Here is a 26500-nt window from a genome sequence, read left to right as displayed (position 1 = left end):
GATCTTTTTGTACTTTGCTCCGTTCATCTTTCCCTCGATCCTGACTAGTCTCCCACTCCCTGCTGCTGAAATACATCCCCACAGCATGATGCTGCCACCACCATGCTTCACCGTAGGGATGGTGCTAGGTTTCCTCYAGATGTGACACTTGGCATTCAGGCCAAAGAGTTCAATATTGGTTTCACCTGACCAGAGAATCTTGTTTCTCATGGTCTGAGTCCTTTAGGTGTCTTTTGGCAAACACCAAGAGGGCTGTCATGTGCCTTTTACTGAGGAGTAGCTTCCGTCTGGCCACTCTACCATAAAGGCCTGATTGGTGGAGTGCTGCAGAGATGGTTGTCCTTCTGAAAGGTTCTCCCATCTCCACAGAGGAATTCTAGAGCTCTGTCAGAGTGACCATTGGGTTCTTAGTCACCTCCCTGACCAAGGCCCTTCTCCCCCGATTGCTCAGTTTAGTATCCATGCCAGGTTCTTCCATTTAACAATGATGGAGGCCACTGTGTTCTTAGGGACGTTCAATGTTGCATAAATGTTTTGGTACCCTTCCCCAGATCTGTGCCTCGACACAATCCTGTCTCGGAGCTCTATGGACAATTCCTTCGACCTCATGGCTTTGGTTTTTGCTCTGACATGCAATGTAAAATGTGGGACCTTATATAGACAGRTGTGTGCCTTTCCAAATCATGTCCAATCAATTGAATTTACCATAGGTGGACTCCAATCAAGTTGTAGAAACATCTCAAGGATGATAAATGGAAACAGGATGCACCTGAGCTCAATTGAGTCTTATAGGAAAGGGTCTGAATACTTATGTAAATAAGGTATTTCTGTTGTTTTTTTAAAAAKACATTTGCAAAACTTTCTAAAAACCTGTTTTCGCTTTGTCATTATGGTGTATTGTGTGTAGATTGCTGAGTTGTTTTCATTTTTGTACATTTTAGAATAAAAAAAGTATCGTTTCTGAATACTTTCCGAAGGCACTGTACATACAATACACTAACAAACCCCCGAAACAGCAACCAAATGGTAGCTACGTATAACCACCTGTACTTTCTAAATAGCCCAATGTCACAACCGATACAGCTCAGCAGTAGTTGATGCATATACAGTATGCACAATGAGAGTGAAAATGATCATCTAAAACCTAGGCATATACTGTAATATAGAGTCTACTTGAGCTGTAGGCTCAATGTCTAACCGTATATGCTAGTAAGCCATGAGGGAAGAATAGATGACCTAATAACTAGAAGAAATAGACCCCATAGATTACTAGAATAGGCCTGCAGATTAGAGAGTAGTCTGGAATAAGCTCTCTYTAACAGAACGTTTCATTAAAGGTGATCGCCAACAGCTGATTGCCATGTGGGTTTTTAACAAACCCTCAGCATGCTAGGTAATGCTAGTACAACAGCCAACCTACTGGGCACAGACGTCAATTCAACGTCTATTCCACATTGGTTCAATGTCATTTAATTGAAATGGCATGCAAACAACGTTGATTCAACCAGTGTGTTCCCAGTGGGAATCCAACACGGCTGGAAGATATAGCGATCCTTGATCGGTCATTGCACCGCAATATAACATCAGCAACTCCAGTTTATTTKTAATTTTTATTTAACCAGGTAGGCTAGTTGAGAACAAGTTCTCATTTACAACTGCGACCTGGCCAAGATAAAGCATAGCAGTGTGAACAGACAACAACACAGAGTTACACMTGGAGTAAACAATAAACAAGTCAATAACACAGTAGGGGGGGAAAATGAGTCTATATACATTGTGTGCAAAAGGCATGAGGAGGTAGGCAATAAATAGGCCATAGGAGTGAATAATTACAATTTAGCAGATTAACACTGGAGTGATAAATCATCAGATGATCATGTGCAAGTAGAGATACTGGTGTGCAAAAGAGCAGAAAAGTAAATAAATAAAAACAGTAAGGGGATGAGGTAGGTAAATTGGGTGGGCTGTTTACAGATGGACTATGTACAGCTGCAGCGATCGGTTAGCTGCTCAGATAGCAGATGTTTAAAGTTGGTGAGGGAAATAAAAGTCTCCAACTTCAGCGATTTTTGCAATTCGTTCCAGTCACAGGCAGCAGAGAACTGGAAGGAAAGGCGGCCAAATGAGGTGTTGGCTTTGGGGATGATCAGTAAGATATACCTGCTGGAGCGCGTGCTACGGGTGGGTGTTGTTATCGTGACCAGTGAACTGAGATAAGGCGGAGCTTTACCTAGCATGGACTTATAGATGACCTGGAGCCAGTGGGTCTGGCGACGAATATGTAGCGAGGGCCAGCCGACTAGAGCATACAGGTCGCAGTGGTGGGTGGTATAAGGTGTTTTAGTAACAAAACGGATGGCACTATGATAAACTGCATCTAGTTTGCTGAGTAAAGTATTGGAAGCTATTTTGTAAATGACATCGCCGAAGTCGAGGATCGGTAGGATAGTCAGTTTTACTAGGGTAAGTTTGGCGGTGTGAGTGAAGGAGGCTTTGTTGCGAAATAGAAAGCCGATTCTTGATTTGATTTTGGATTGGAGATGTTTAATATGAGTCTGGAAGGAGAGTTTACAGTCAGCCAGACACCTAGGTATTTATAGATGTCCACATATTCTAGGTCGGAACCGTCCAGGGTGGTGATGCTAGTCGGGCGGGCGGGTGCAGGCAGCGAACGGTTGAAAAGCATGCATTTCGTTTTACTAGCGTTTAAGAGCAGTTGGAGGCCACGGAAGGAGTGTTGTATGGCATTGAAGTAGTGAGGTCCAAGGTGATTACTTGAAATCTCAGGAAAAAATGTTAGGGTTAGAAGTAGTAATTATTTAAACAATGTATTGTGAATATATGCTTAGTGATGGAAACGAACCAGTAACAATGTTTACCTGCTTACAGACTACTAACACCATCCACATAGCACAAGAAATCAACCTGTTCGGTTGCTGAATAGCGCACATAGCGGCCCACAGCATTTGGGCCACACAATGGTGGTAGATATGAGTCACACTCAGCTACTGTGCACAAAGGTCGTGACCCACAGCATGATTGAACAGCTGTAGAAGAGTTGAGCTAAACCAGGTTATAGAGATACCTTGCATATGCACAATGCACAAGCATGCATGGATTTACGGGTCTCTTAATAAATAGAACACACCTAGATATTGCTTAACCTCAATGGCTTCATGAGCATAACAGCTTGAATGAATGGACATAACTAACCAATAGACTGACTGTAGGAGTACAAAGCATGTGCCCAGAGCATCCATGTTTTCGAGCCAGTGCATGATGCAGTAATACTGAAACCATGATAATGCAGTGGAGAATGTAGCGCCACGACCACACCGTGTGTTCCCGCCTAAGCAATATTACTATCCATGCCGTAACACAATACTATTGTGCAGATGATGCAGGGAAATGGCAACTGACCCATTACATAGCATGAGCAGAGCATAAAACACATGCTGCCAATAAAATACCCAGTACTCCTTGTCACGGCCGTTTAAAGGAGTGGACCAAGGCGCAGCGTTTTGAGCGTACATACTTGTTGATTTAACGATGTCGCCAACAAAACAATAAACAACCAACCGACACGTGAAGCCAACGGAGTGCTCACAGGCAACTAAACATGGACATCTACCCACAAAACCAACATGGAAAATGGCAACTTAAATAGGCTCCCCCATCAGGCCATCAGGCCACCATAAACCTACATACCCCTAGACAATACAAAATCCCCATAGATAACCAAAAAACCCTAGAAAACACAAAAACCCCTAGACAATACAAAAACTAAACAAACCACCCTTGTCACACCCTGACCTAACCAAATAATAAAGAAAGCAAATATAACTAAAGTGAGGGCATKACACTCCTACACTCCCATGTAAAATAGATGAATAATATACAAAATATAAAATGTGTAAAGTAGTCTCAACAATCAATATAAACTCAGCAAAAAAAGAAACGTCCTCTCATTGTCAACTGTGTTTATTTTCAGCAAACTTCACATGTGTAAATATTTGTATGAACATAAGATTCAACAACTGAGAATCTTCCACAGACATGTGACTAACAGAAATTGAATAATGTGTCCCTGAACAAAGGGGGGGATCAAAATCAAAAGTAACAGTCAGTATCGGCTGTGGCCACCAGCTGCATTAAGTACTGCAGTGCATCTCCTCCTCATGGACTGCACCAGATTTTCCAGTTCTTGCTGTGAGATGTTACCCGACTCTTCCACCAAGGCACCTGCAAGTTCCCGGACATTTCTGGGGGGAATGGCCCTAGCCCTCACCCTCTAATCCAACAGGTCCCAGACGTGCTCAATGGGATTGCGATCCGGGCACAGAATGAGCAGTATGGCTGGCACAGAACGAGCAGTATGGCTGGTGGCATTGTCATGCTGGAGGGTCATGTCAGAATGAGCCTGCAGGAAGAGTACCACATGAGGGAGGAAGATGTCTTCCCTGTAACGCACAGCGTTGAGATGCCTGCAATGACAACAAGCTCAGTCCGACACACCGCCCCAGACCATGACGGACCCTCCACCTCCAAATCGATCCCGCTCCAGAGTACAGGTCTCGTGGTAACGCTCATTCCTTCGATGATAAACGCCATCCGACCATCACCCCTGGTGAGACAAACCCGACTCGTCAATGAAGACACTTTTTGCCAGTCCTGTCTGGTCCAGCGACGGTAGGTTTGTGCCCATAGGCAACGTTGCTGTGATGTCTGGTGAGGACCTGCCTTACAACAGGCCTACAAGCCCTCAGTCCAGCCTCTCTCAGCCTATGAGGACAGTTTGAGCACTGATGGAGGGATTGTGGCTTCCTGGTGTACCTCGGGCAGTGTTTTGTGCCATCCTGTACCTGTACCGCAGGTGTGATGTTCGGATGTACCGATCCTGTGCAGGTGTTGTTAGACGTGGTCTGCCACAGCAGGACAATCAGCTGTCTGCCCTGTCTCCCTGTAGCGCTGTCTCACAGTATGGACATTGCAATGTATTGCCCTGGACACATCTGCAGTCCTCATGCCTCCTTGCAGCATGCCTAAGGCACGTTCACACAGATGAGCAGAGACACTGGGCACTTCTTTTTGGTGGTTTTCAGAGTCAGTAGAAAGGCCTCTTTAGTGGCCTAAGTTATCATAACTGTGACCTTAATGCCTACCGTCTGTAAGCTGTTGTGTCTTAACGACGTTTCACAGGTGCATGTTCATTAATTGTTTATGGTTCATTGAACAAGCATGGGGAACCGTGTTTAAACCCTTTACAAGGAAGATCTGTGAAGTTATTTGGATTTTTACAAATTATCTTTGAAAGACATGGTCCTGAAAAAGGGACGTTTCTTTTTTGATGAAAAAAACAAGATCCACACACAACAGGTGGGAAAAGGTGCCTAAATATGATCCCCAATCAGAGACAACGATAGACAGCTGCCTCTGATTGGGAACCATACTAGGCCAACCTCGAAACCAAAAACTAGAATGCCCACCCTAGTCACACCCTCACCTAACCAACTAGAGAAATAAAAGGATCCTAAGGTCAGGGCATGACAGTACCCCCCAAAGGTGCGGACTCCGTCCGCAAAACCTGACTCTATAAGGGAGGGTCCGTGTGGGCATCCAGCCTCAGTGGCTGCTCCGCTGCGGGACGTCGACCCCGCTCCGCTCGCGGATCCGCCTGCTTAGGTGCTCTGCTCTGGTGCGGGGATCGTCGCCGGAAGCTCCGGACCGTGGATCGTCGCCAGAGACTCCGGACCGTGGATCGTCGCCGGGGACTCCGGACCGTAGATCGTCGCCGGAAGCTCCGGACCGTGGATCGTCGCCGGAGGAACCGGACCGTGGATCGTCGCCGGAAGCTCCGGACCGTGGATCGTCGCCAGAGGAACCGGACCGTGGATCGTCACCGGAGGCTCGGACCGTGGATCGTCGCCGGAGACTCCGGAGCGTGGATCGTCGCCGGAGGCTCCGGACCGTGGATCGTCGCCGGAGGCTCCGGCCTTGGATCGTCGCCGGAGGCTCCGGGCCGTGGATCGTCGCCGGACGCTCCGGGGCCGTGGATCGTCGCCGAGGAGCCTCTGGGCATGGATCGTCGCTGGAGGCTCCGGGCCATGGATCATCACTGGAGGTCTGGAGCGCAGAGCCGGCACAACGTGTCCTGGACAGATAACCACCTTCGCACGGCAAGTGCGGGGGGCTGGCACAGGACGCACTGGGCTGTGAGTTTATCCTTGATTGACTTGTGTGCTCAGATTAGTTCAGGGGTGTGCTTCCTGGACCTTGTCAGAGCAGCATGGGGAATTTAAGAAAAACAGTGTAGGCTACGAAACTCCCGAAACTAATGATATTTTAACTAGGTAGTTTGCAGCCAGATAATTAGGCCTAGTGACTGACAAGACAGTAAGCAACATGAAATAAATTATCCCGCAATCAAATCCATCCGATTTACAAACCCCCAACTGGTAGCCAACAGCAGAAGTAGCCATAAGACGGTTAACATGGCTAATGCCCTGCAGTTTCTGAAGGCTGTGGGCAGAAAACAGACAGCAAAACATTACAGCAATAGCATGTCACCAAGAAACACCAGCGCATAGCTTGCACGCGTCAGCCATCAGAGGATGTGTGGGCAGAACTGGTCAACTAAAGATGGTGTTGTATGAATATGTGTAGAAACTGCTTGAAATAGAAATCCAAGATCCTGCTTGCAGGCGATGGTATGGCGATGTTGGCTAGGTAAACTTGTGCATGAACACTTAAGYGGGTTTAACGGTCGTCTCGCGCCAAACTGAGCATGTGCAGGCCGTCAAATCAAAGGCACGTCGATATATACAGTTGTTTTTGACGAAAATGAAAACGTGTCAGTTTGTCTCTTTCACGAGGTTGAAGTAATAACAAGTTCAGCTACTTAAGACATTGGCTCAAATCTAGGTTTTGCCTTTAGATTTTGAGAAATTAACAACTAAGGAAGAATTGTTCACTTCTCATTGACATCTCAACTCCCTGTCTGGGAGCCTAGGCTAACCCTTCAGCTGAAGCGCATTAGTTAATATGGTGAAGCACAAGGACACACTGGGGCATTACACTGTGGTCTATCTCTCCTGGGGTTTGTGTGTAATTGGCTTTTCAATTTGTGAGCAGCATGTTTTCATGGCCTGTCTTTTGGCTGCCTTCCATCCACAAGACAGAGATTTGGGACAGAAACTCCTGAAAGATTTCATCCTCTCATTATCAACATTAGAGCAGAAGCCTTGGAAGACAGGAGGGATTTCTATTTGGGTCATTATTATGGCACATTAATCTGGTTTAGGAGTGGAGGATGAATACAAAATCCTGTTAAAGGGGGATAGAGCCAAACCAAGCTGGTAATTATCATTTTCCTGAAGTCAATAAGTCAATAAGCCATATATAAAAGGGAGCTTGCTCAGTAAGAAATGCTAGCGGCCATGACTGAAGCCAAACAAGAGTTGTCTTGGGTGTGTGGTTTGATGTGGGTGTTTCTTGTGTGTGTCTTTGCCGGGGTTTGAAACCAAAATTATCTTCCAAACCATTTGTTTTTTTCGTTCCATTCCACTGTTCCCGACCAGCAAAATAAAGTTCTGAATCGGTTCGAACGATTTATATCAATCCTTTCTGTTCCTTTTTAAACCTCTGAAATCTGAAACTATTTTATTTTTTACATTTAGCTAAACATTAAATTACTTCACCAATCCGTGTGGGTAGAGCAGCTTGCTATGGAGTGGGCAAGCTATTTACATGCATTGGACAGATGAGTGTAGGGCATGAGATGCGACAGAAATGTTTCCCTCTCTGGCACTCGAGGGCGCCAGGCTGACCTTCATTACGCACACCTGTCACCATCATTACCGCAGCAGCGCTCATTGGACTCACCTGGACTACTTCCCTTTGTTGATTGCCCTGTCTATAACTGTCTGCTCCCCTATTTGTTCCCTGTGTCAGCATTAATGTTGTTATGTATTCATGTCCAGACGCTGTCCTGTCTTGTTCCATGTCCGTTGCCATTAAATGTTCACTCCCTGTTCCTGCTTCTCATCTCTACCAGCGTCGATCCTTACAGTCTTGTATAATTTGAATGTTGAGTGCAAGGCCTAGACTCTAGGCATGGCAGCGTAGATCAGCTCCAGGCCCCTCTCATCACAGATACGGGTCATGAAGGAGCCTGACTTACAGATTCAACCCAGCTCCTATCACAGAGAGAGAGCGCGAGAGAGAGACTGTCATCATACAGTCATGGAAGCCAACAGTAAATACACTGTTGAACATTGCCAACCAGAGATTATGATTCACAGCTAATTCACAAGGGACATGTGCCAGCATGGCACTGACTGGTTGGCATTACTCACCCTGGCCCAGGAGTAGTCCATTGCGGGACCGTGGATGGGGGCATGCACCTAATTACAATATGCAAGACACATACAAACACACACAGCACTGATTACATTTTCAATGGTGGTTATGATATGTGAATTCCAGGACAAGTGGTAATATTTTGACATTTGACCAGATCAAATATGACCAAAGATGATATATTATAGTGACAAGATGATCAACTGACCGCTCTAACAATGGAAATACATGTTGGCAAATGTGAAAGGCAGGCGTGAGGAGGCAAGATCACATGGGAACATTCTAGCCAATGGTCTTTTGTAGAAAACATATCAATACACTCGTAACGACCTAAGCATTATGAAACTTCTATTCGATCAAATAAGCCTCACCTATTTTAGCTTCTCTACATTGGCTATCAGTCACTTTTAGAATAAATCAAATTGTATGAATCAATTAATTAAGGCTAGGCTTGGTTTAGACCCATCCCATATCTCAGTTATTTTATCCATCTACGAGCCAGGACACAGCCTGAGATACTCTGGCAGGGCACTGTTGACCATTCCAAAGTCTAGGTTGAAAACGAAAGGAGACCAGGCATTTGCCATTAGGGACACTAGACTTTTGAATGGTCTGCCAGAGGAGATCTGGCTTGCAGATTTAGTGCCTCTTTTTAAATCCCTGCTGAAGACACACTTTTATAAAGATCCCTTTAATGTATGATATTTTCATTCTCCTTTCTCCTGTCTTAGTTTTTTCGGTTTTATTTTATAAAATTATTTAATGATGTGAAGCACTTTGTGACTTGCATTAAAAAGTGCTCTACAAATAAAGTGTATTATTATTACCTTTCAAAATAGCAATTCACATTTATCTTGACCGAATTCGACAGTCTCTCATCGCCCCCATACAAAAACTCCTTACTCTTGAGCGAKGCATTTAACCCTAATTGCTCAAGGGTCACCATTGATAAAGGCAAACCCTGGTCGTGACCCCTGTCCAAGGTTGTCTCAGGGAGAGTTGGGATATGCAATAAACACATGTCTAATAGGACAAACAATTATTTAAAAGGTTTTGTGTTAAAACATTAGGAATACCTTTCCATGACGTAGACTGACCAGGTGAATCCAGGTGAAAGCTATGACCCCTTATTGATGTCACTTGTTAAATCCACTTCAATCAGTGTAGATGAAGGGGGGAAGACGGGTTAAACAAGGATTTTTAAGCCTTGAGACAATTGAGACATGAATTGTGTATGTGTTCCATTCAGAGGGTTAATGGGCAAGACAAAATATTTTAAGTGTCTTTGAACGGGGTATGGTACTAGTTTGGTTTGAGTGTGTCATGAACTGCAACGCTGCTGGGTTTTTCACACTCAACAGTTTCCTGTGTGTATCAAGAATGGTCCACCACCCAAAGGACATTCAGCCAACTTGRCACAACTCTGGGAAGCATTGGAGTCAACATGGGCCAGCATCCATGTGGAACGCTTTCGACACCTTGTAGAGTCCATGCCCCGACGAATTGAGKCTGTTCTGAAGATAAAAAGGGGATGCAACTCAATATTAGGAAGGTGTTCCTAATGTTTTGTACACTCAGTGTATTCTTCTTGAAGAGTGTACTTTGAATGACTGTCACTTCTTAAGTCTGAGCTTAGCTATTAGAAATCCCATTATTTTGTTAAGATCAAAGGGGTCCTCACAAAGGGAATTCACTGTGAGATCATCATYTAGGCAGGAACACACATTACACAGCAGCGATATGGACAGCAACAATTAGAGAATACCCCCATCACTTTTAAATTCTGTCCCGTGCGAGAGAGAGAAGGAGAGAGAGATAGGGATGATGAGAGAAATATCAAAAGAGGGAGAGAGCAGCATACCACCCTGCATCCCACTGCTAGCTTGCTTCTGAAGCTAAACAGGATTGGTCCCTGGATGGGAGACCAGATGCTGCTGGAAGTGGTGTTGGAGGGCCAGTAGGAGGCATCCTTTCCTCTGGGTAATGTTTGGGGACATTGCCCTGTGTAGGGTGCTGTCTTTCGGATGGGATGTTAAACAGCTGACTCTCTGTGGTCACTAATGAGCTYGTGGCACTAATTGTAAGAKTAGGGGTGTTAACCCTGGTGTTCTGGCTAAATTCCCAATCTGCCCCACATACCAGCATGGACCCCTAATCAACCCCAGCTTCCAAATGACTCATTCATCCCTTTCCTCCCCCTGTAACTATTCCCCAGGTTGTTGCTGTAAATGAGAATGTGTTCTCAGTCAACCTACCTGGTTAAGTAGAGTGAGAGACAGCACTGTGTATATATACATAATTTGGAATGTTTACTGTTAATTATCYATTTCACTTGCTTTGGCAATGTAAACATATGTTTCCAATGCCAATAAAGCCCTTAAATTGAAATTGAGAGTCAGCAAGACCTGGGACCCTGCTGTAATTTAGGTCTGATGATGAGCTGATCACTCCCCAGTCTAACCCCATGGGTTCAGCTTTATAATAAACACACACAGAACGCTCAATGGTTATGCCTGAATTGATATTGTGTGTGTTGAGACATATGATATACTGTATGCAGATCTTGATAAGCATACAATAACATCAGAGATAATCACACACCTGCCACAGTAGCCTCAGTATGATGTTGGTTACATACTGTAGAAGAGGAGGCTCATGAGTGGCGCAGCGGTCTAAGGCACTGCATCTCAGTGCTTGAGGTGTCACTACAGACACCCTGGTTTGAATCCAGGCTGTATCACAACCGGCCGTGATTGGGAGTTCCATAGGGTGGCGCACAATTGGCCCAGCGTCATCCGGGTTTGGCTGGTGAAGGCTGTCATTATAAATAAGAATTTGTTATTAACTGACTTGCCTAGTTAAATAAAGTTTAAATAAAAAAATGTTAGACACATCAAGCATATTAATATTCTATGRTTAAGGGCCGACCCCACTGTACATCTCACTGATCTATTATTGGCTGACTCCTAAGGTTATTATTAGTGATGATGACTTACAGGGCATTGTGAATGGCCATTATGAGTGTACATTACTCATGTCTGACTTTTCATAGATGTGTTCACACGTATAGCTGACTTCCGATGGTGGGACTGTTTTTTTTGTTGCTCTAAAATAACTATACATTTCTGAATTAAGGATTGGTACAGTGGTCATTGRTGCTATATTTTTGTAAAAGGTATTCTCAGAATCCAAACTGAATCATGCTATGTTTGACTATTGTTCAAGTGAAACAGTGATTCTGTGGGATTTTGTTGCTAGGCCAAAGGTGGATTAGTCTTAAAATCTGTTTTAGAGTTAATTGTACAGAGATTAGTTTTCCTTTCCTCTTACGTAATCAATAGGGGACCTCACACAAAGTAATTGTTGTTTTAGGTACTTCTCATTGCGTGGGACTTGTTATTTCCTTTCGGGCCACGGTCCTAGCCTCTCGTCTTCTCTGTGAGAACAGTGATGAGTTCCACAGATCAATAAGGTGATTCTCCTCTGAGAGCAGGACCAGTCTTTTATTAACATTCATTGTCCAATTATCCCCAAGACTCATTTCCTCTCTAGTAGATACTACCCACTGGGCACAGACGTCAATTCAACATCTATTCCACGTTGGTTCAACATAATTTCATTGACATGACATGAAAACAACGTTGATTCAACCAGTGTATGCTCAGTGGGTAGGGCTACATCCCAAATGGCACCCCATTCCCTATATAGTGCACCACTTTTGACCAGKGCCTGTAAGGGGGTATATAATACCTCCCAAATACTAGCTCTGTTCTGCCAAACCCTTAAGGGTCATCTTCATGAACAGTATCCACACCTAGTATCAATCCTTAGAACTCACTCAATGATCTACTGCAGTATCTACACTTGTGATGAATTTAGATTTGTGAATATTCTATATATACTGTATCAGACACTCAATCTCAACTCCTTATCTGCGTTGGGAACTGCTGGAATACGATCTGTCTGTCATTGACTTGTCATTGTTCCGCCATCACTTAATGATACGTATTCATGCAGGCTGGATGAGCAGTTTTATTGGCAGTGGTGTAAAGTACTTAAAAGTACTACTTAAGTAGTTTTTTTTGGGTGTCTGTACTTTACTATTTATATTTTTGACTACTTTTACTTTTACTTCACTACATTCCTTAAGAAAATATTGTACTTTTTACTCCATACATTTTCATTGACACCCAAAAGTACTTGTTACATTTTGAATGGTTAGCAAGACAGGAAAATAGTCCAATTCACACCCGTGTCAACCGAACATCCCTGGTCATCCCTACGGACTCTGATCTGGTGGACTCACTAAACACACATGCTTCGTTTGTAAATGATGTCTGAATGTTGGAGTGTGCCTGTGGCTTTCCCTAAATTAAAAAAACTAGAAAATGGTGCCATCTGGTTTGCTTAATATAAGGAATTTGAAAGCATGTATACTTTTACTTTTGATACTTAAGTATATTTTAAACCAAATACTTTTAGACTTTTACTCAAGTAGAATTATACTGGGTGACTTTTACTTGAGTCATTTTCTAATAGGGTATCTTTACTTTTACTTAAGTATGACAGTTGGGTACTTTTTCCACCACTGTTTATTGGATGAGTCTAACAGGTATGTCCATCATTCTGTCAGGCATCTCTGGTCCTGTTCCAGTTTTAAGCAGTCTGAACAGCTCAGCTGTCCCCTGGCTGTGTTATTGCAGACTGAGATAAGATAGTAGCGGCAGAAACAGACCAATAGTTCAGCTCTCTCCTCAAGCTAATATGTAAATACWTTAAGAAGAGAAAGAGACATCTCCAATGAGTAATTCACTGTTTGTGATGAGGGAGGGAGGGTGGAAGGATGGAAGAGAAGGGGGGAGAGAATGACTGAGAAGGAGAGAAAGACAGGGAGAGAGAGAGATGGTGGGGGGGGTAATCTTTTCCGGGATATAATCTTATTAAATCTTAAATCTTATAATTTATTTTGGTTTATATGGTGCTTATGTTCTTCATGTAAACTATGATCTTGTTTCCTTATTGCCCCAGATAAAGAACCAAGGACAAGGCAGTTGTAATATCTCCTGCGGGAACAAAAAAATATGTTATACATTATGCTAACGTATGTTTAAAWTTTTTTGTACTGGTTTATTTGGGTCACTTTTTCCACTTGGACTCTTATAATTCCAGCCAATGATTTCAGTCAAATCCTTTGTGTAGCTTCACTCAGTTTTCAATAGGGTCACCATGGTTATGATCTAGCAGTTAATGGTGTTCTCAGGTGTGCTCCACATGTCAAAGGTGATTTAGCCAATCCAATATGCCTGTAAATCTGTGTGGATTATAGATGTGGTGTGCCCGGAACAAAGTGTTCAGTAGCAGATGGTTTTGCAGTACGGTAGATGACTGTGTGATTTCAATGAGATGAATTAAAGGTAGAATAAGGGGCCATGTTAGAGCTCTAATCCAGGAGGGGTGATAATTCAGAATGTTCCTCCTGTCCTCAGTACTGTCCCTGTCAGGCCTGTCCTGTGTCCTTCATGCTACAGCGTTTTCTGACTACTTCCTCCCCATACCTACACAGTCAGTCAGTGCCCTCCATGCCCCCCCCCTCTCTCTCTCCTTCTTGCTCTCCCTAATCCCCTCGCTCTCCCTACTACACTCTCCCTCAATCTCTCTCCCCCTCTCTCCAATCCCCTCGCTCTCCCTAACCCCCTCGCTCTCTTTCACTTTATCTCGCCCTCCTATCCCTCCTTTCCTGTTCTCCCAGGGGAAGCCAGATTAGTTTGGCTCCTGGTAAAGCTTTAGCTTTCTAGCAGGTTGGTATCACTGTCACCCGACACAGTTGGACTGAGACGGGATGGGTAGGAGTTACATCACAAGACATGCTTACAATATTATGCAGTCTATAGTTCTATCCTGAATATTGAATGATAACAATAAATACTTTATTTCTTTCACTGCAACATTATTTTCTTCTCTCTAAGATGTACTCTGTGACAACTCACAAACAGCACTGACTGACATTCATACACTAACAGAGATAGAGAAAGATTGAGAAGATACTCATATTCATAGGACGGACAATTTACAGGATTGATATATTTCCTTAATGTAAATATTGTGTCCTTGAGGAAACCCACTCCATGGCAGATCAATGCAGCTCTCATCTGATGTTGTGTGTCTCCCTCTAGAGGAGAACTTTGGTATGCATGCTTTAAAATACAATCATGTTTGCTCACTGGTGGTGATGATGTGTGTATGTATGTGTGTGTGTGTGTGTGTCCGTCCAGGTGTGTGTTTCTCCTGTAAAATCGATGTGGTGCCAGTGACAAATGAGGATGGCTTGGTGATCATTTTCATCCTCAACTTCGAGCTTCCCACTGATCCACCTATTCCCAGGTCTCCAACTAGAGAGCTCAACCACAAGTTGCCCATCCCCTGGCTGACCCTAAGTAAGCAAAGCACATCCTCTGTGTGTTAACGAGTAGGGTCCAAAGATTTTCCTGTAAAATCTTAGAGATTAAAGTATTTTAATGACATTGTTACGGTGTAGTGTATTCAGAAACTGTGCTCGCCCACCTTTCCCCTTTGACGTGCAGAACGTCRGAATAGGTTGGAGAACGACACCGAGCTGGGCCACCAGCGGGACCTCCTTGCTCTGGGTCATGAGTCTGTGGCGCTGAAAAAGCTGCTGTCCCTGCCAGAGCGCCGGCGTCTGGGGTGCACCGGGGTACTACTCCGGGATGAGGACCAGAGAGCCCTGCTGGGAGGTGAGTGGTCCTTTGTGGCTCAGTTGGTAAGAGCATGGTGGGAGCAACACCAGGGTGTGGGTTTGTTTCCCACTGTGGTCACATGTACTAAAACGTATGCATTCACTGTACTTTAAGTCACTTTGGATGAAAGTGTTTGCTAAATGGCCTTGAGCCTTTTGCCCTCCTACACTGCTGGAGGAGTGCAGTTAGTCCCTGACAATGCAGAGGCCGTCATATGTTCATTTGATTTATTTTACCCTTATTTTTCCAGGTAAGTTGACTGAGAACACATTCTCATTTACTTATTTAATGCTTACATATGTGTTTGAAGGTGAGTCCATCTTGCTCTCCACAGACACATCCGATGCTCCCCCAGCCCTGTCCCTGGGCTTCTCCCAGTCCTCCCCCAGGCTGCACTGCCTCCGGATGGATGAGGAATGTGGCTCCAACTGCATCGTGACGCCCAGCCACTCCTGTGATAGCCTCTGCAGCCTGCGGCACGTCTCCTCCGTGGACGGCATCAAGATCCTGAGGGGACGGGCCAGCTGGCACGGGAAGCTCCAGACGCGGCCCAGCAGCACAGGTAGAGGRGGAGACAGAGACGAGAACAGGGGATAGGGGTCATGGGCAGAGGACAAAGATAAGGATGGGGGGCGGGGGGGGGGTGGGCAAGGGCAGGTGAAGGGACAGGACAGGTTGAGGACATGTATGGGACACATAAAAAAGGCGGGGCTGTCAGGAGCTGTATGGAGACATTTGAGGATGAGAGAGGAGCTCAAATCATGTAATTGATGAATCCTTGTCTTACGTTAATGTTCCATCTTTTCAACATCACTATGTATTGTATCATGCACAAATCGCCTTCAACTCTATGTCACTGGCAATGAAATAAACAAGGAGTAAGCCTAGACTTCTAAGTCTAACACTATCATCAACATTTATTCCTTCTCAGGCGGAATGACCTGTATGAAGTCCAGCCTGCGTAATGTTACATCTGACACCACGTCTGACCCAAACCTTATCCGCTTCCGGACCTTTAGTCACGTGACACAGGTCAACCCACTTGAATACAGGCCCGACCCCCTGGTGGCCCGCCCGTCCGCAGAGAGGGACATAATCGCCCCGTGTAAACTGATGGACCGCACACACGGGGTCACTGAGAAGTTCACTCAGGTGAGTCGCTGCTCTTCTCCTATCAGTGGATGTATATGGATAGGATGACACTATTTCATGACAAACTGCAGTATCTAGTGCAGGAGTCTCAAACTCCTGGAGAGTTACCCTCCTGTAGGTTTTCKCTCAAACCCCAGTTGTAACTAACCTGGTGCTTATCAACCAGCTAATTATTAAAATCAGGTGTGGTAGATTAGGGTTGGAGTGAAAACCTACAGGACTGTAGCTGCTCTTCAGGAACAGGCTTGTAGAGCCCTGATCTAGAGGCTTTCACAGACATATTGTCCCTTCTGTAGTCTGCCATTGCAGTATCTTTCCTGAGAGTGGCAGCACTATCCAGAGAGTTTTGTTCTAAACTCAGTCGCTGCTGGTAAACTTAAAATAAAATGTGATTGGTTGCATACACATATTTAAAGGGAAAGGGAGATACCTAGTTTGTTGTACAACTGAATGCCTTCAACTGATTAGCAGATGTTATTGCGGGTGTAGCGAAATGCTTGTTTTCCTAGCTCCAACAGTGCAGTAAAATCTAACAATAYACACAAATCTAAAAAGTTAAAGAATCAAATGAAGAAATATAGAAAAATTAGGACGAGCAATGTCAGAGTCCGGAGTATAAATATATATATATWTGACGGAATGWATAGACAATATGATAGAATATGTAGTATATCTGAAGAATAGTATCTGTACAGCAAAGTTAAATAGAATAGGCCTTGACTAGAATACAGTATTTACATATGAAGTGGGTATAACAGTATGTGAACATTATTAAAGTGACAAGTGTTCATTGATTATGTACATAGGGTAGCAGCCTCTAAGGTGCATGGTAGAGTAACCGGGTGGTAGCCCGGCTAGTGACTAAAGTTCAGGGCAGGAGGCTAGCTAGTGGTGACCAATGTTCCATAAAAAAATAATCGACACGGATCAAATTTCAGGTCTGCTGAGCTCAAACTGGAACCTTGTGAAAATTCTGTGAACACTGAGGCTGTACCTGCTTTAAGTTACAGTTATAACAGTGGCCAAGTAGGCTACTGTAGCTATTTGATCATAATGTAGGCCTTCCAGACTGGCCTACCATCAAAAACAATGGAGAAAATGCATCCCATTCTTTAAATGGAAATAGCTGTTGTATCATTCAGCCTACAGTAGCAGTTCAATGTAAGCCTACGCTCCATGAGACTTTTGAAAGAAAACATGCAGGGCTTGACATGAACCTGTTTATCTACTTGTCCTTCAGACAAGGAGGTGACTGAACTTGTTGTGTTGTTTGATGYAAGAAACCACTTTACAAAATAAAGTGCATTATTATTCCCATACCATTATTACAGAGAATCAGACAAATTATGCTACCCTCGGTCTATTGGCTACAGAATTTATTCAAGCCTGTCTCAAAATACAACACTGCACCTTTAAGACAAAAAAAATGCTCTTTATATGACTTGCTTTTCAAATAGGTCTAGAAATGTACACGTTTTGTGCTCTTGCAGGAAGCAATCACTCCCCTATTGCTGACTACACATTATCAATAACTGGGCTAATAAGTCACTAACAAAGGATATGAACAAAGTGTGYACAAGTGGCTACATGCAGCTCTTGCTTTGATCTCAAAACAAGCTCATCGACTCACGTCCACAGCTGTAAACCTTTCAGTTCAAAGTAAATAGCACATATCCATATATGGCAATGGTCTATTTTCGTACGGGCCTACTGGTTATGCAGCACCAGTCTGTGTAGAKTACCGGCTGAGTCGTGCACAATAGAATCCTACTCTGATGCGTTGTGCCTACAACACAATCTCTTCCGTAGTTCGTTTTGTTTCAGGAATGTTGCATTGAAAGTGACTAATATTGCATTGATTCGATCACATTTGCCACAGTAAAGGGAAATGTTGATAGTGTTAACTAAAAGAGAAAACTCTAGTAAATTGAGTGAAGTTCAATCTGCTGCTTCTCTCCCTGGGCTGATATTTATTCTGCGCTCTGCGGGGCAGTCTCGGGGCTACTGCGCGCCGGTGCGCAGTTTAGAGGGAACATTGGTGGTGACTATGAAATAGCCTGATGGCCTTGAGATAAAATCGTTTTTTTCAGCATTCCTGTCCAAGCTTTGATGCACCTATATTGACCTCGCCTTCTGGATGGTAGCAGGGTGAACAGGCCGTGGCTCAGGTGGCTGAGGTCCTTGATGATCTTCTTGGCCTTCCTGTGGCACCAGGTGCTGTAGATGTCCTGGGGGGCAGACAGTGTACCCCCTGCGATGCGTTGGGCAGACTGAACCACCCTCTGGAGAACCCTGTGATTGTGGACGGTGCAGTTGCCGTACCAGGTGGTAATACAGCCTGACAGGATGCTCTCAATGATGCATCTGTAAAAGTTCTCATATGTATTTTCATAGACCAAAGTATCAGCTATCACACCATGTAAAGGAACAGCCTCTTAATTAAAAAATCATCATAATCATAAAATGAAACTTACTAGATTTGTCAACTCCATCAGACACCATAAAGGCATTTCATTTTTACAATTATTAGAATATTCAAATATGTAATACAAATCTCCAAACTTCGTTTTGTTTTTAAATCACTATTAATTGAATCAGGGCAAATTTCTTTTGCATTTTCTAGATGTAGAACATAAAACATTTATAAAGCAAACATTATCCCTAGCACAGCAAATACAGTGCATTCGAAAAGTATTCAGACCCTTTGACTTTTTCCACATTTTGTTACATTACAGCCTTATTCTAAAATGTATTAAATAGTTTTCACCCTCATCAATCTACACACAATACAACATAATGACAAAGGAAAAACTGGGTTTTCAAAATATTTGCAAATGTATTAAAAATAAATAATGGAAATATCACATTTACATAAGTATTCAGACCCTTTACTCAGTCCTTTGTTGAAGCACCTTTGGCACCGATTACAGCCTCAAGTCTTCTTGGGTATGACGCTACAAGCTTGGCACACCTGTATTTGGGGAGTTTCTCCCATTCTTCTCTGCAGATCCTTTCAAGCTCTGTAATGTTGGATGGGGAGCGTCGCTGCACAAATATTTTCAGGTCTCTTCAGAGATGTTAGATCGGGTTTAAGTCTGGGCTCTGTCTGAATCACTCAAGGACATTCAGAGACTTGTCCCGAAGCCACTCCTGCGTTGTCTTGGCTGTATGCTTAGGGTCGTTGTCCTGTTGGAGGATGAACCTTCGCCCCAGTCTGAGGTCCTGAGCGCTCTGGAGCAGGTTTTCGTCAAGGATCTCTGTACTTTGCCCCGTTCATCTTTCCCTTGATCCTGACTATTCTCCCAATCCTTCCACTGAAAAACATCCCCACAGCATGATGCTGCTACCACCATGCTTCACCGTAGGGATGGTGCCAGGTTTCTTCCAGAAGTGACACTTGGCATTCAGGCCAAAGAGTTCAATCTTGGTTTCATCAGACCAGAGACTCTTGCTTCTCATGATCTGAGTCCTTTAGGTGCCTTTTGGCAAACTCCAAGTGGGCTGTCATGTGCCTTTTACTGAGGAGTGGCTTCCTTCTGGCCACTCTACCATAAAAGCCTGATTGGTGGAGTGCTGCAGAGATAGTTGTCCTTCTGGAAGGTTCTCAAAAGTAGAGATTTTTACAGACCATGAGTGGTCTTGCTACACTACATGTAATGAGGACATGAATAAGGGGTCCTTATGGTATAGCTGACCCTGCTCATTCCTGATGAATTCAGGATTTTAGACAAATCTGACGAAGTTGACCAAATCGCTGGACTCATCTTTTAGGAATCACAGTTTTTAGAGAACTATTCTATAAAAGTCACAAAGGGCCATTTCAATAAACTACATAATATATTTCAGTTAATATCCATTATTGGCAGTTTTTAAACACTTTATTGGAGAGTTTGAAATTGGGATTCTCTGTTCCAGAGAAGGGCATTTCCATTTGTAGAGCTGACATGAAAATTCCCAACACATATTTTCCTCATAAAATTCCACAAATTGTAAATATCTTAAGCGTAAAAATCAAGTTTCTCTGCTGGACAAGGATTTCCCCAATATTCTAGAATCCCTGAGCTAATTTCCTGCTCTTCTACACATTTTGCCATGAGGCTGAGAGATAAAATGGATTTATTTAAGCAAATATTTTTTTTTTATGACTTATGACAGGGTTTTTTCACCTTTATTTAACCAGGTAGGCCAGTTGAGAACAAGTTCTCATTTACAACTGCAACCTGGCCATGATAAAGCAAAGCAGTGCGACACAAACAACACAGAGTTACACATGGAATAAACAAATGTACAGTCCATAACACAATAGAAAAAGTATATATACTGTACAGTGTGTGCAAATGACGTGAGGTGGTAAGACGATAAATAGGCCATACTAGCGAAGTAATTACAATTTAGCAAATTAACACTGGAGTGATAGATGTGCAGATGATGATGTGCAAGTAGAAATACTGGTGTGCAAAAGAGCAAAAAACAACATTGGGGATGGGGTAGGTAGATTGGATGGGCTATTTACAGATGGGCTGTGTACAGCTGCAGCGATCGTTAAGCTGCTCAGATAGCTGATGCTTAAAGTTAGTGAGGAAGATATAAGTCTCCAACTTCAGCGATTTTTGCAATTCGTTCCAGTCATTGGCGGCAGAGAACTGGAAGGAAAGGCGGCCAAAGGGGGTGTTGGCTTTGGGGATGACCAGTGAGATATACCTGCTGGAGCGCGTGTTGTTATGGTGACCAGTGAGCAGAGATAAGGTGGAGCTTACCTAGCAAAGACTTATAGATGACCTGGAGCCAGTGGGTCTGGCGACGAATATGTAGCGAGGGCCAGCCGACGAGAGCATACAGGTCGCAGTGGTGGGTGGTATATGGGGATTTGGAGACAAAACAGATGGCACTGATAGCAAACTGGATGTAGTCTGAGTAGAGTGTTGGAGGTTATTTTGTAAATGACATCGCCGAAGTCGAGGATCGGTAGGATAGTCAGTTTTACGAGGGTATGTTTGGCAGCGCGATTGAAGGAGGCTTTGTTGCGAAATAGGAAGCCGACTCTAGATTTAATTTTTGATTGGAGATGTTTAATATGAGTCTGGAAGGAGAGTTTACAGTCTAGCCAGACACCTAGGTATTTGTAGTTGTCCACATATTCTAAGTCAGAACCGTCTAGATTAGTGATGCTAGTCGGGCTGACGGGTGCGGGCAGGTTGAAAATGTAGTTTTACTAGCGTTTAAGAGCAGTTGGAGGCCACGGAAGGAGTGTTGTATGGCATTGAAGCTTGTTCGGAGGTTTGTTAACACAATGTCCAAAGAAGGGCCAGATGTATACAGAATGGAGTCGTCTGCGTAGAGGTGGATCAGGAAATCACCCGCAGCAAGAGCGACATTGTTGATATATACAGAGAAAAGAGTCAGCCCGAGAATTGAACCCTGTGGTACCCCCATAGAGACTGCCAGAGGTCCGGACAACAGGCCCTCCGATTTGACACACTGAACTCTATCTGAGAAGCAGTTGGTGAACCAGGCGAGGCAGTCATTTGAGAAACCAAGGCTGTTGAGTCTGCCGATAAAAATACGGTGATTGACAGAGTCGAAAGCCTTGGCCAGGTCGATGAAGACGGCTGCACAGTACTGTCTTTTATCGATGACGGTTATGATATAATTTAGTAACTTGAGCGTGGCTGAGGTGACAAGCTCGGAAACCGGATTGCACAGGGGAGAAGGTACGGTGGGATTCGAAATGGTCAGTGATCTGTTTGTTAACTTGGCTTTCGAAGACTAGAAAGGCAGGGCAGGATGGATATACAGTAGGTCTATAACAGTTTGGGTCTAAGTGTCACCCCCTTTGAAGAGGGGGATGACCGCGGCAGCTTTCCAATCTTTAGGGATCTCGGACAATAGGAAAGAGAGGTTGAACAGACTGGTAATAGGGGTTGCAACAATGGCGGCGGATAATTTTAGAGAGGGTCCAGATTGTCTAGCCCAGCTGATTTGTACGGGTCCAGGTTTTGCAGCTCTTTCAGAACATCTGCTATCTGGATTTGGGTGAAGGAGAAGCTGGGGAGGCTTGGGCAAGTAGCTGCGTGGGGTGCGGAGCTGTTGGCCGGGTTTGGGGTAGCCAGGAGGAAAGCATGGCCAGCCGTAGAGAAATGCTTATTGAAATTCTCGATTATCATGGATTTATCGGTGATGGCAGTGTTTCCTAGCCTCAGTGCAGTGGGCAGCTGGGAGGAGGTGCTCTTATTCTCCATGGACTTTACAGTATCCCAAAACTTTTTGGAGTTAGAGCTATAGGATGCAAATTTTTGTTTGAAAAAGCTAGCCTTTGCTTTCCTAACTGACTGCRTGTATTGGTTCCTGACTTCCATGAAAAGTTGTATATCGCGGGGACTATTAGATGCTAGTGCAGTCTGCAAATCTGGGGGGCCCGACCTCCAGGGGGCTGTGTGCTACACAAGTGACTTCTATGCCTGTGCACTTCTAAAAATGAAGTTTTCAGCACCACTTCTCACAGTGCACACAGCACCCCAGGCACTGGATATATGGGATATATAGGACTCTACATAATTATTTGTTTGATTATATACCAGCTATGAAACAAAACAGGAGAAATACTTTGAAAATAGTTACAGCAGCATTTCTTTGTTGTTGCTTTAAAATCAGAACTCGCACATGTGCTCATACTTGATCTTTTCAGTTTGTACACATCTATTTTTAGGCGCAAATGTGAGTAAAATGGTTGTACTGTAGAGCCCTGAGAAGTTAACCAGGATATGAGCTAAATTCCCTGAATACATGTAAACGTGGTCAGTGTAGCAGCCCAGTAACACACTGCAGCAGTCTATTAGTCCACCACGCCCCCTGGGAGGAGTTTCAAAAATTCTGCCCAGGGGAGAACAACTGTCCCTCTCATTGACACCACAGAAGTTCAAGGCCAACTGTGGTACTGCAGGCATTGTTAGCTGAAAACAGGATCCCCATTATAGTGAATGGAAAAATAGCACTCTTCATGGTCAATCTGCATGTAAATAAAAAAAAAATTAGAAGACAACCATGGTACCAATAACTGCTTCTAATACACCAAATGTATGTCCTTGAACCAATTATTTTTTTAAATCGCACACAGAAGAAGTTATCAGGATAATTTAGTTGCTAATGGTACCCCAGTCGGCCTTCAACTTGATTTACTCAATGAGAGAGGACAGCACTGAGCTAGCCTGCGACGTCACGTCCTTGAGGAGCTCAAACTGCGCATGTTGTCTCCATGAGATGCCATCTTAACTGACTTAATTATATTTCAATGCCCACATTAAATAATACTAGTTACTATAGAATACTACAGTACTTACTATAGAATTTTGTAGTAAAATACTATACTAAACACTGTAGTATACCTCAATCATGTGTACTGTAGTTGTCACGCCCTGACCTTAGTTATCTATGTTTTCTTTATTATTTTGGTTAGGTCAGGGTGTGACGAGGGTGGGTATGGTTGTTTTGTATTGTCTAGGGGTTTTTGTATGTCTAGGGGTTTTGGTAAGTCTAGGTATATGTATGTCTATGGTGGCCTGAATTGGTTCCCAATCAGAGGCAGCTGTTTATCGTTGTCTCTGATTGGGGATCACATTTAGGTTGCCATTTTCCCTTTTGGTTTTGTGGGTTCTTGATCTATGTTTAGTTGCCTGTCTGCACTATCCATATTAGCTTCACGGTTTGTTTTGTTATTTTGTTCGTTTTGTTCAGTGTTCGTTCTTTAATAAAGAAGAATGTACGCTTACAACGCTGCGCCTTGGTCTCCTCCCTACGACGGCTGTGACAGTAGTACTTATTATAGAATGTTGTAGTATACTATAGTAAATACTACAGACCACAAAAACACTACTGTAAATACTGCAGTAATGTATGCAAAAACACTACAGTCCGCAAAAACACTACAGTAATTACTATAGTATATACTGCCGTATTCAATTTACCTATACCCTGCCCATTCCCCTCCCTGATATCCCAATGTATGCCGGCCATAAGTGAGACACCTACATGCCAAGTATAGACCATATACAGTACAATGTCTTCAGAAAGTATTCATACCCCTTGACTTATTCCACATTTTGCTGTGTTACAGCTTGAATTCAACATTCTACACACAATACCAGATAATGAAAAAGTGAGAAAAAAAAGCAAATATTGAAAATAAGTATTCACACCCCTGAGTAAATAGTTTGTAGAAGCACCTTTGGCAGCGATTAAAGCTACGAGTTTTTGGGGGTAAGTCTAAGAGCTTTCCACACCTGGATTTTGCGACATTTGCCCATAATTATCAAAAAAATGTAAGCTCTGTCAAATCGGTTGTTGATTATTGCTAGACAACCATTTTCAGGTCTTGCCATAGATTTTCCAGCAGTCAAAACTGTGACTCGGCCACTCAGGAACATTCACTGTCTTCTTGGTAAGCAACTCCAGTGTAGATATGGCTTTGTGTTTTTGGTTATTGCCCTGCTGAAAGGTGAATTCCTCTCCCAGTGTATGGTGGAAAGCAGACTAAACCAGGTCTTCCTCTAGGATTTTGCCTGTGGTTAGCTCCATTCTGTTTTTTCTTCTATCCTGAAAAACTTCCMCGTCCTTAACGATTACTAACATACCTATAACATGACGTAGCCACCACTATGCTTGAAAATATGGAGGATGGTACTCAGTAATATGTTGTACTGGATTTGCCCCAAACATAACACTTTTTATTCAGGACAATGTGATTTCTTTGCCACATTTTTGGCAGTATTACTTTAGWGCCTTGTTGCAAGCAGGATGCATGTTTTGTTATATTTTTATTCTGGACAAGCTTTCTTCTTTCCACTCTGTCAATAAACTGTTTTAAAGTCACTATTTACATCATGGTAAAATCCCTAAGCGGTTGGATTCCTTCCTCTCCAGCAACTGAGTTAGGAAGGATGCCTGTATCCTTGCAGTCACTGGGTGTATTGATACACCATCCAAAGTGTAATTAATGACTTCACAATGCTCAAAGCACCTTTAGTCAAACTGCTTTCTCTGTGAGAGCTTCCCATGTCTGGAACACACTGCCATCAGACACACATAACTGCACCACCTATCACACCTTGACAAAAAAACATAGACATGGCTAAAGGACAATCTGACTTGTGAACATAATTCCTAGCGGTGTATTGCCACTTTCCATGTTATCTGTAGCTTGTGAGGTGTGTAAAAACTGTTTATGTATTGCTTTGTTGCTTTTTGTGCTATTGCTCTTTCTGCATGCTACGTGTTGCTTGTGCTATGTTTCTCTGCATGTGCTCACTGCTCATTGTTTGTCTGTATTAATATTGTAATTGTTTTTAATAACCTGCCAAGGGACTGTGGTTGTATGTGCACAGCCCCTGTAAAAATAAAAATAAACTCAAAAGGGATACTCAATGTCTTTTTTTTTGTATCTACCAATAGAATCCCTTCTTTGCGAGGCATTGGAAAACCTCCCTGGTCTTTGTGGTTGAATCTGTGTTTGAAATTCACTGCTTGACTGAGGGAACTTACAGATAATTGTATGTGTGGGGTACAGAGATAAGGCAGCCATTCAAAAATCCTGTTAAACACTTTTATTTCACACAGAGTGAAGGCAATTTATTGTGTTCCCTACAGGTTATAAAAAATAGCAGAAGCTCTGAACTGTTCGTTCAGACCTTAGTCCTACCTACCTACAGGTTATGGAAAATTTGCACTTTAAGTAATTTGTCTAGTAGTTTTCCTCAAGGACAAAGCCTTCACTGCTATGTCAAAGATAATAAAACAAAACACTATAGTATATACTACAGTAATGTCAGTTAAAACACTACAGTAAATACTACAGTCCGCAAAAACACTAAGTAATTACTATAGTATATACTACCATATATACCCAAAGGTATGCGTGTTCGAATCTCTTCACGGACAACTTTAGCATTTCAGCTAATTAGCAACTTTGCAGCTACTTACTACTTTTCAACTACTTAGCAGGTTAGCTAACCATTCCCATAACCCTAACCATTTAACTAACCCTTCCTCTAACCCTAACTTTAACCTAACTCCTAACCTTAACTCTAACCCCTAGCTAATGTTAGCCAGCTAGCTAATGTTAGCCACCTAGCTAACATTAGCAACAACAAATTGAAATTCGTAACTAAACATACATTTAGCAAATCCGTAACATATTGTACGAATTGCAATTCGTAACATATTGTATGAATTACAATTCGTAA

The 26500-nt window shown here is 43.3% G+C and overlaps 1 protein-coding gene across 1 annotated transcript in view; it reads left to right on the top strand.

Annotated features, from left to right (window-relative positions):
* Nucleotides 1–26500, top strand: part of LOC111979618 (voltage-gated inwardly rectifying potassium channel KCNH2-like) — an 82709-nt gene that overhangs the window by 6855 nt on the left and 49354 nt on the right. The window contains exons 3-6 of the mRNA XM_070448861.1: nucleotides 14631–14814; nucleotides 14953–15110; nucleotides 15424–15675; nucleotides 16045–16265. Coding sequence (XP_070304962.1) covers nucleotides 14631–14814; nucleotides 14953–15110; nucleotides 15424–15675; nucleotides 16045–16265 — 815 coding nt within the window. The remainder of the gene's footprint in view (nucleotides 1–14630; nucleotides 14815–14952; nucleotides 15111–15423; nucleotides 15676–16044; nucleotides 16266–26500) is intronic.

Source organism: Salvelinus sp. IW2-2015, linkage group LG19, assembly GCF_002910315.2.
Source record: "Salvelinus sp. IW2-2015 linkage group LG19, ASM291031v2, whole genome shotgun sequence".
NCBI lineage: Eukaryota > Metazoa > Chordata > Actinopteri > Salmoniformes > Salmonidae > Salvelinus > Salvelinus sp. IW2-2015.
This window is presented reverse-complemented; position numbering and strand designations above follow the sequence as displayed.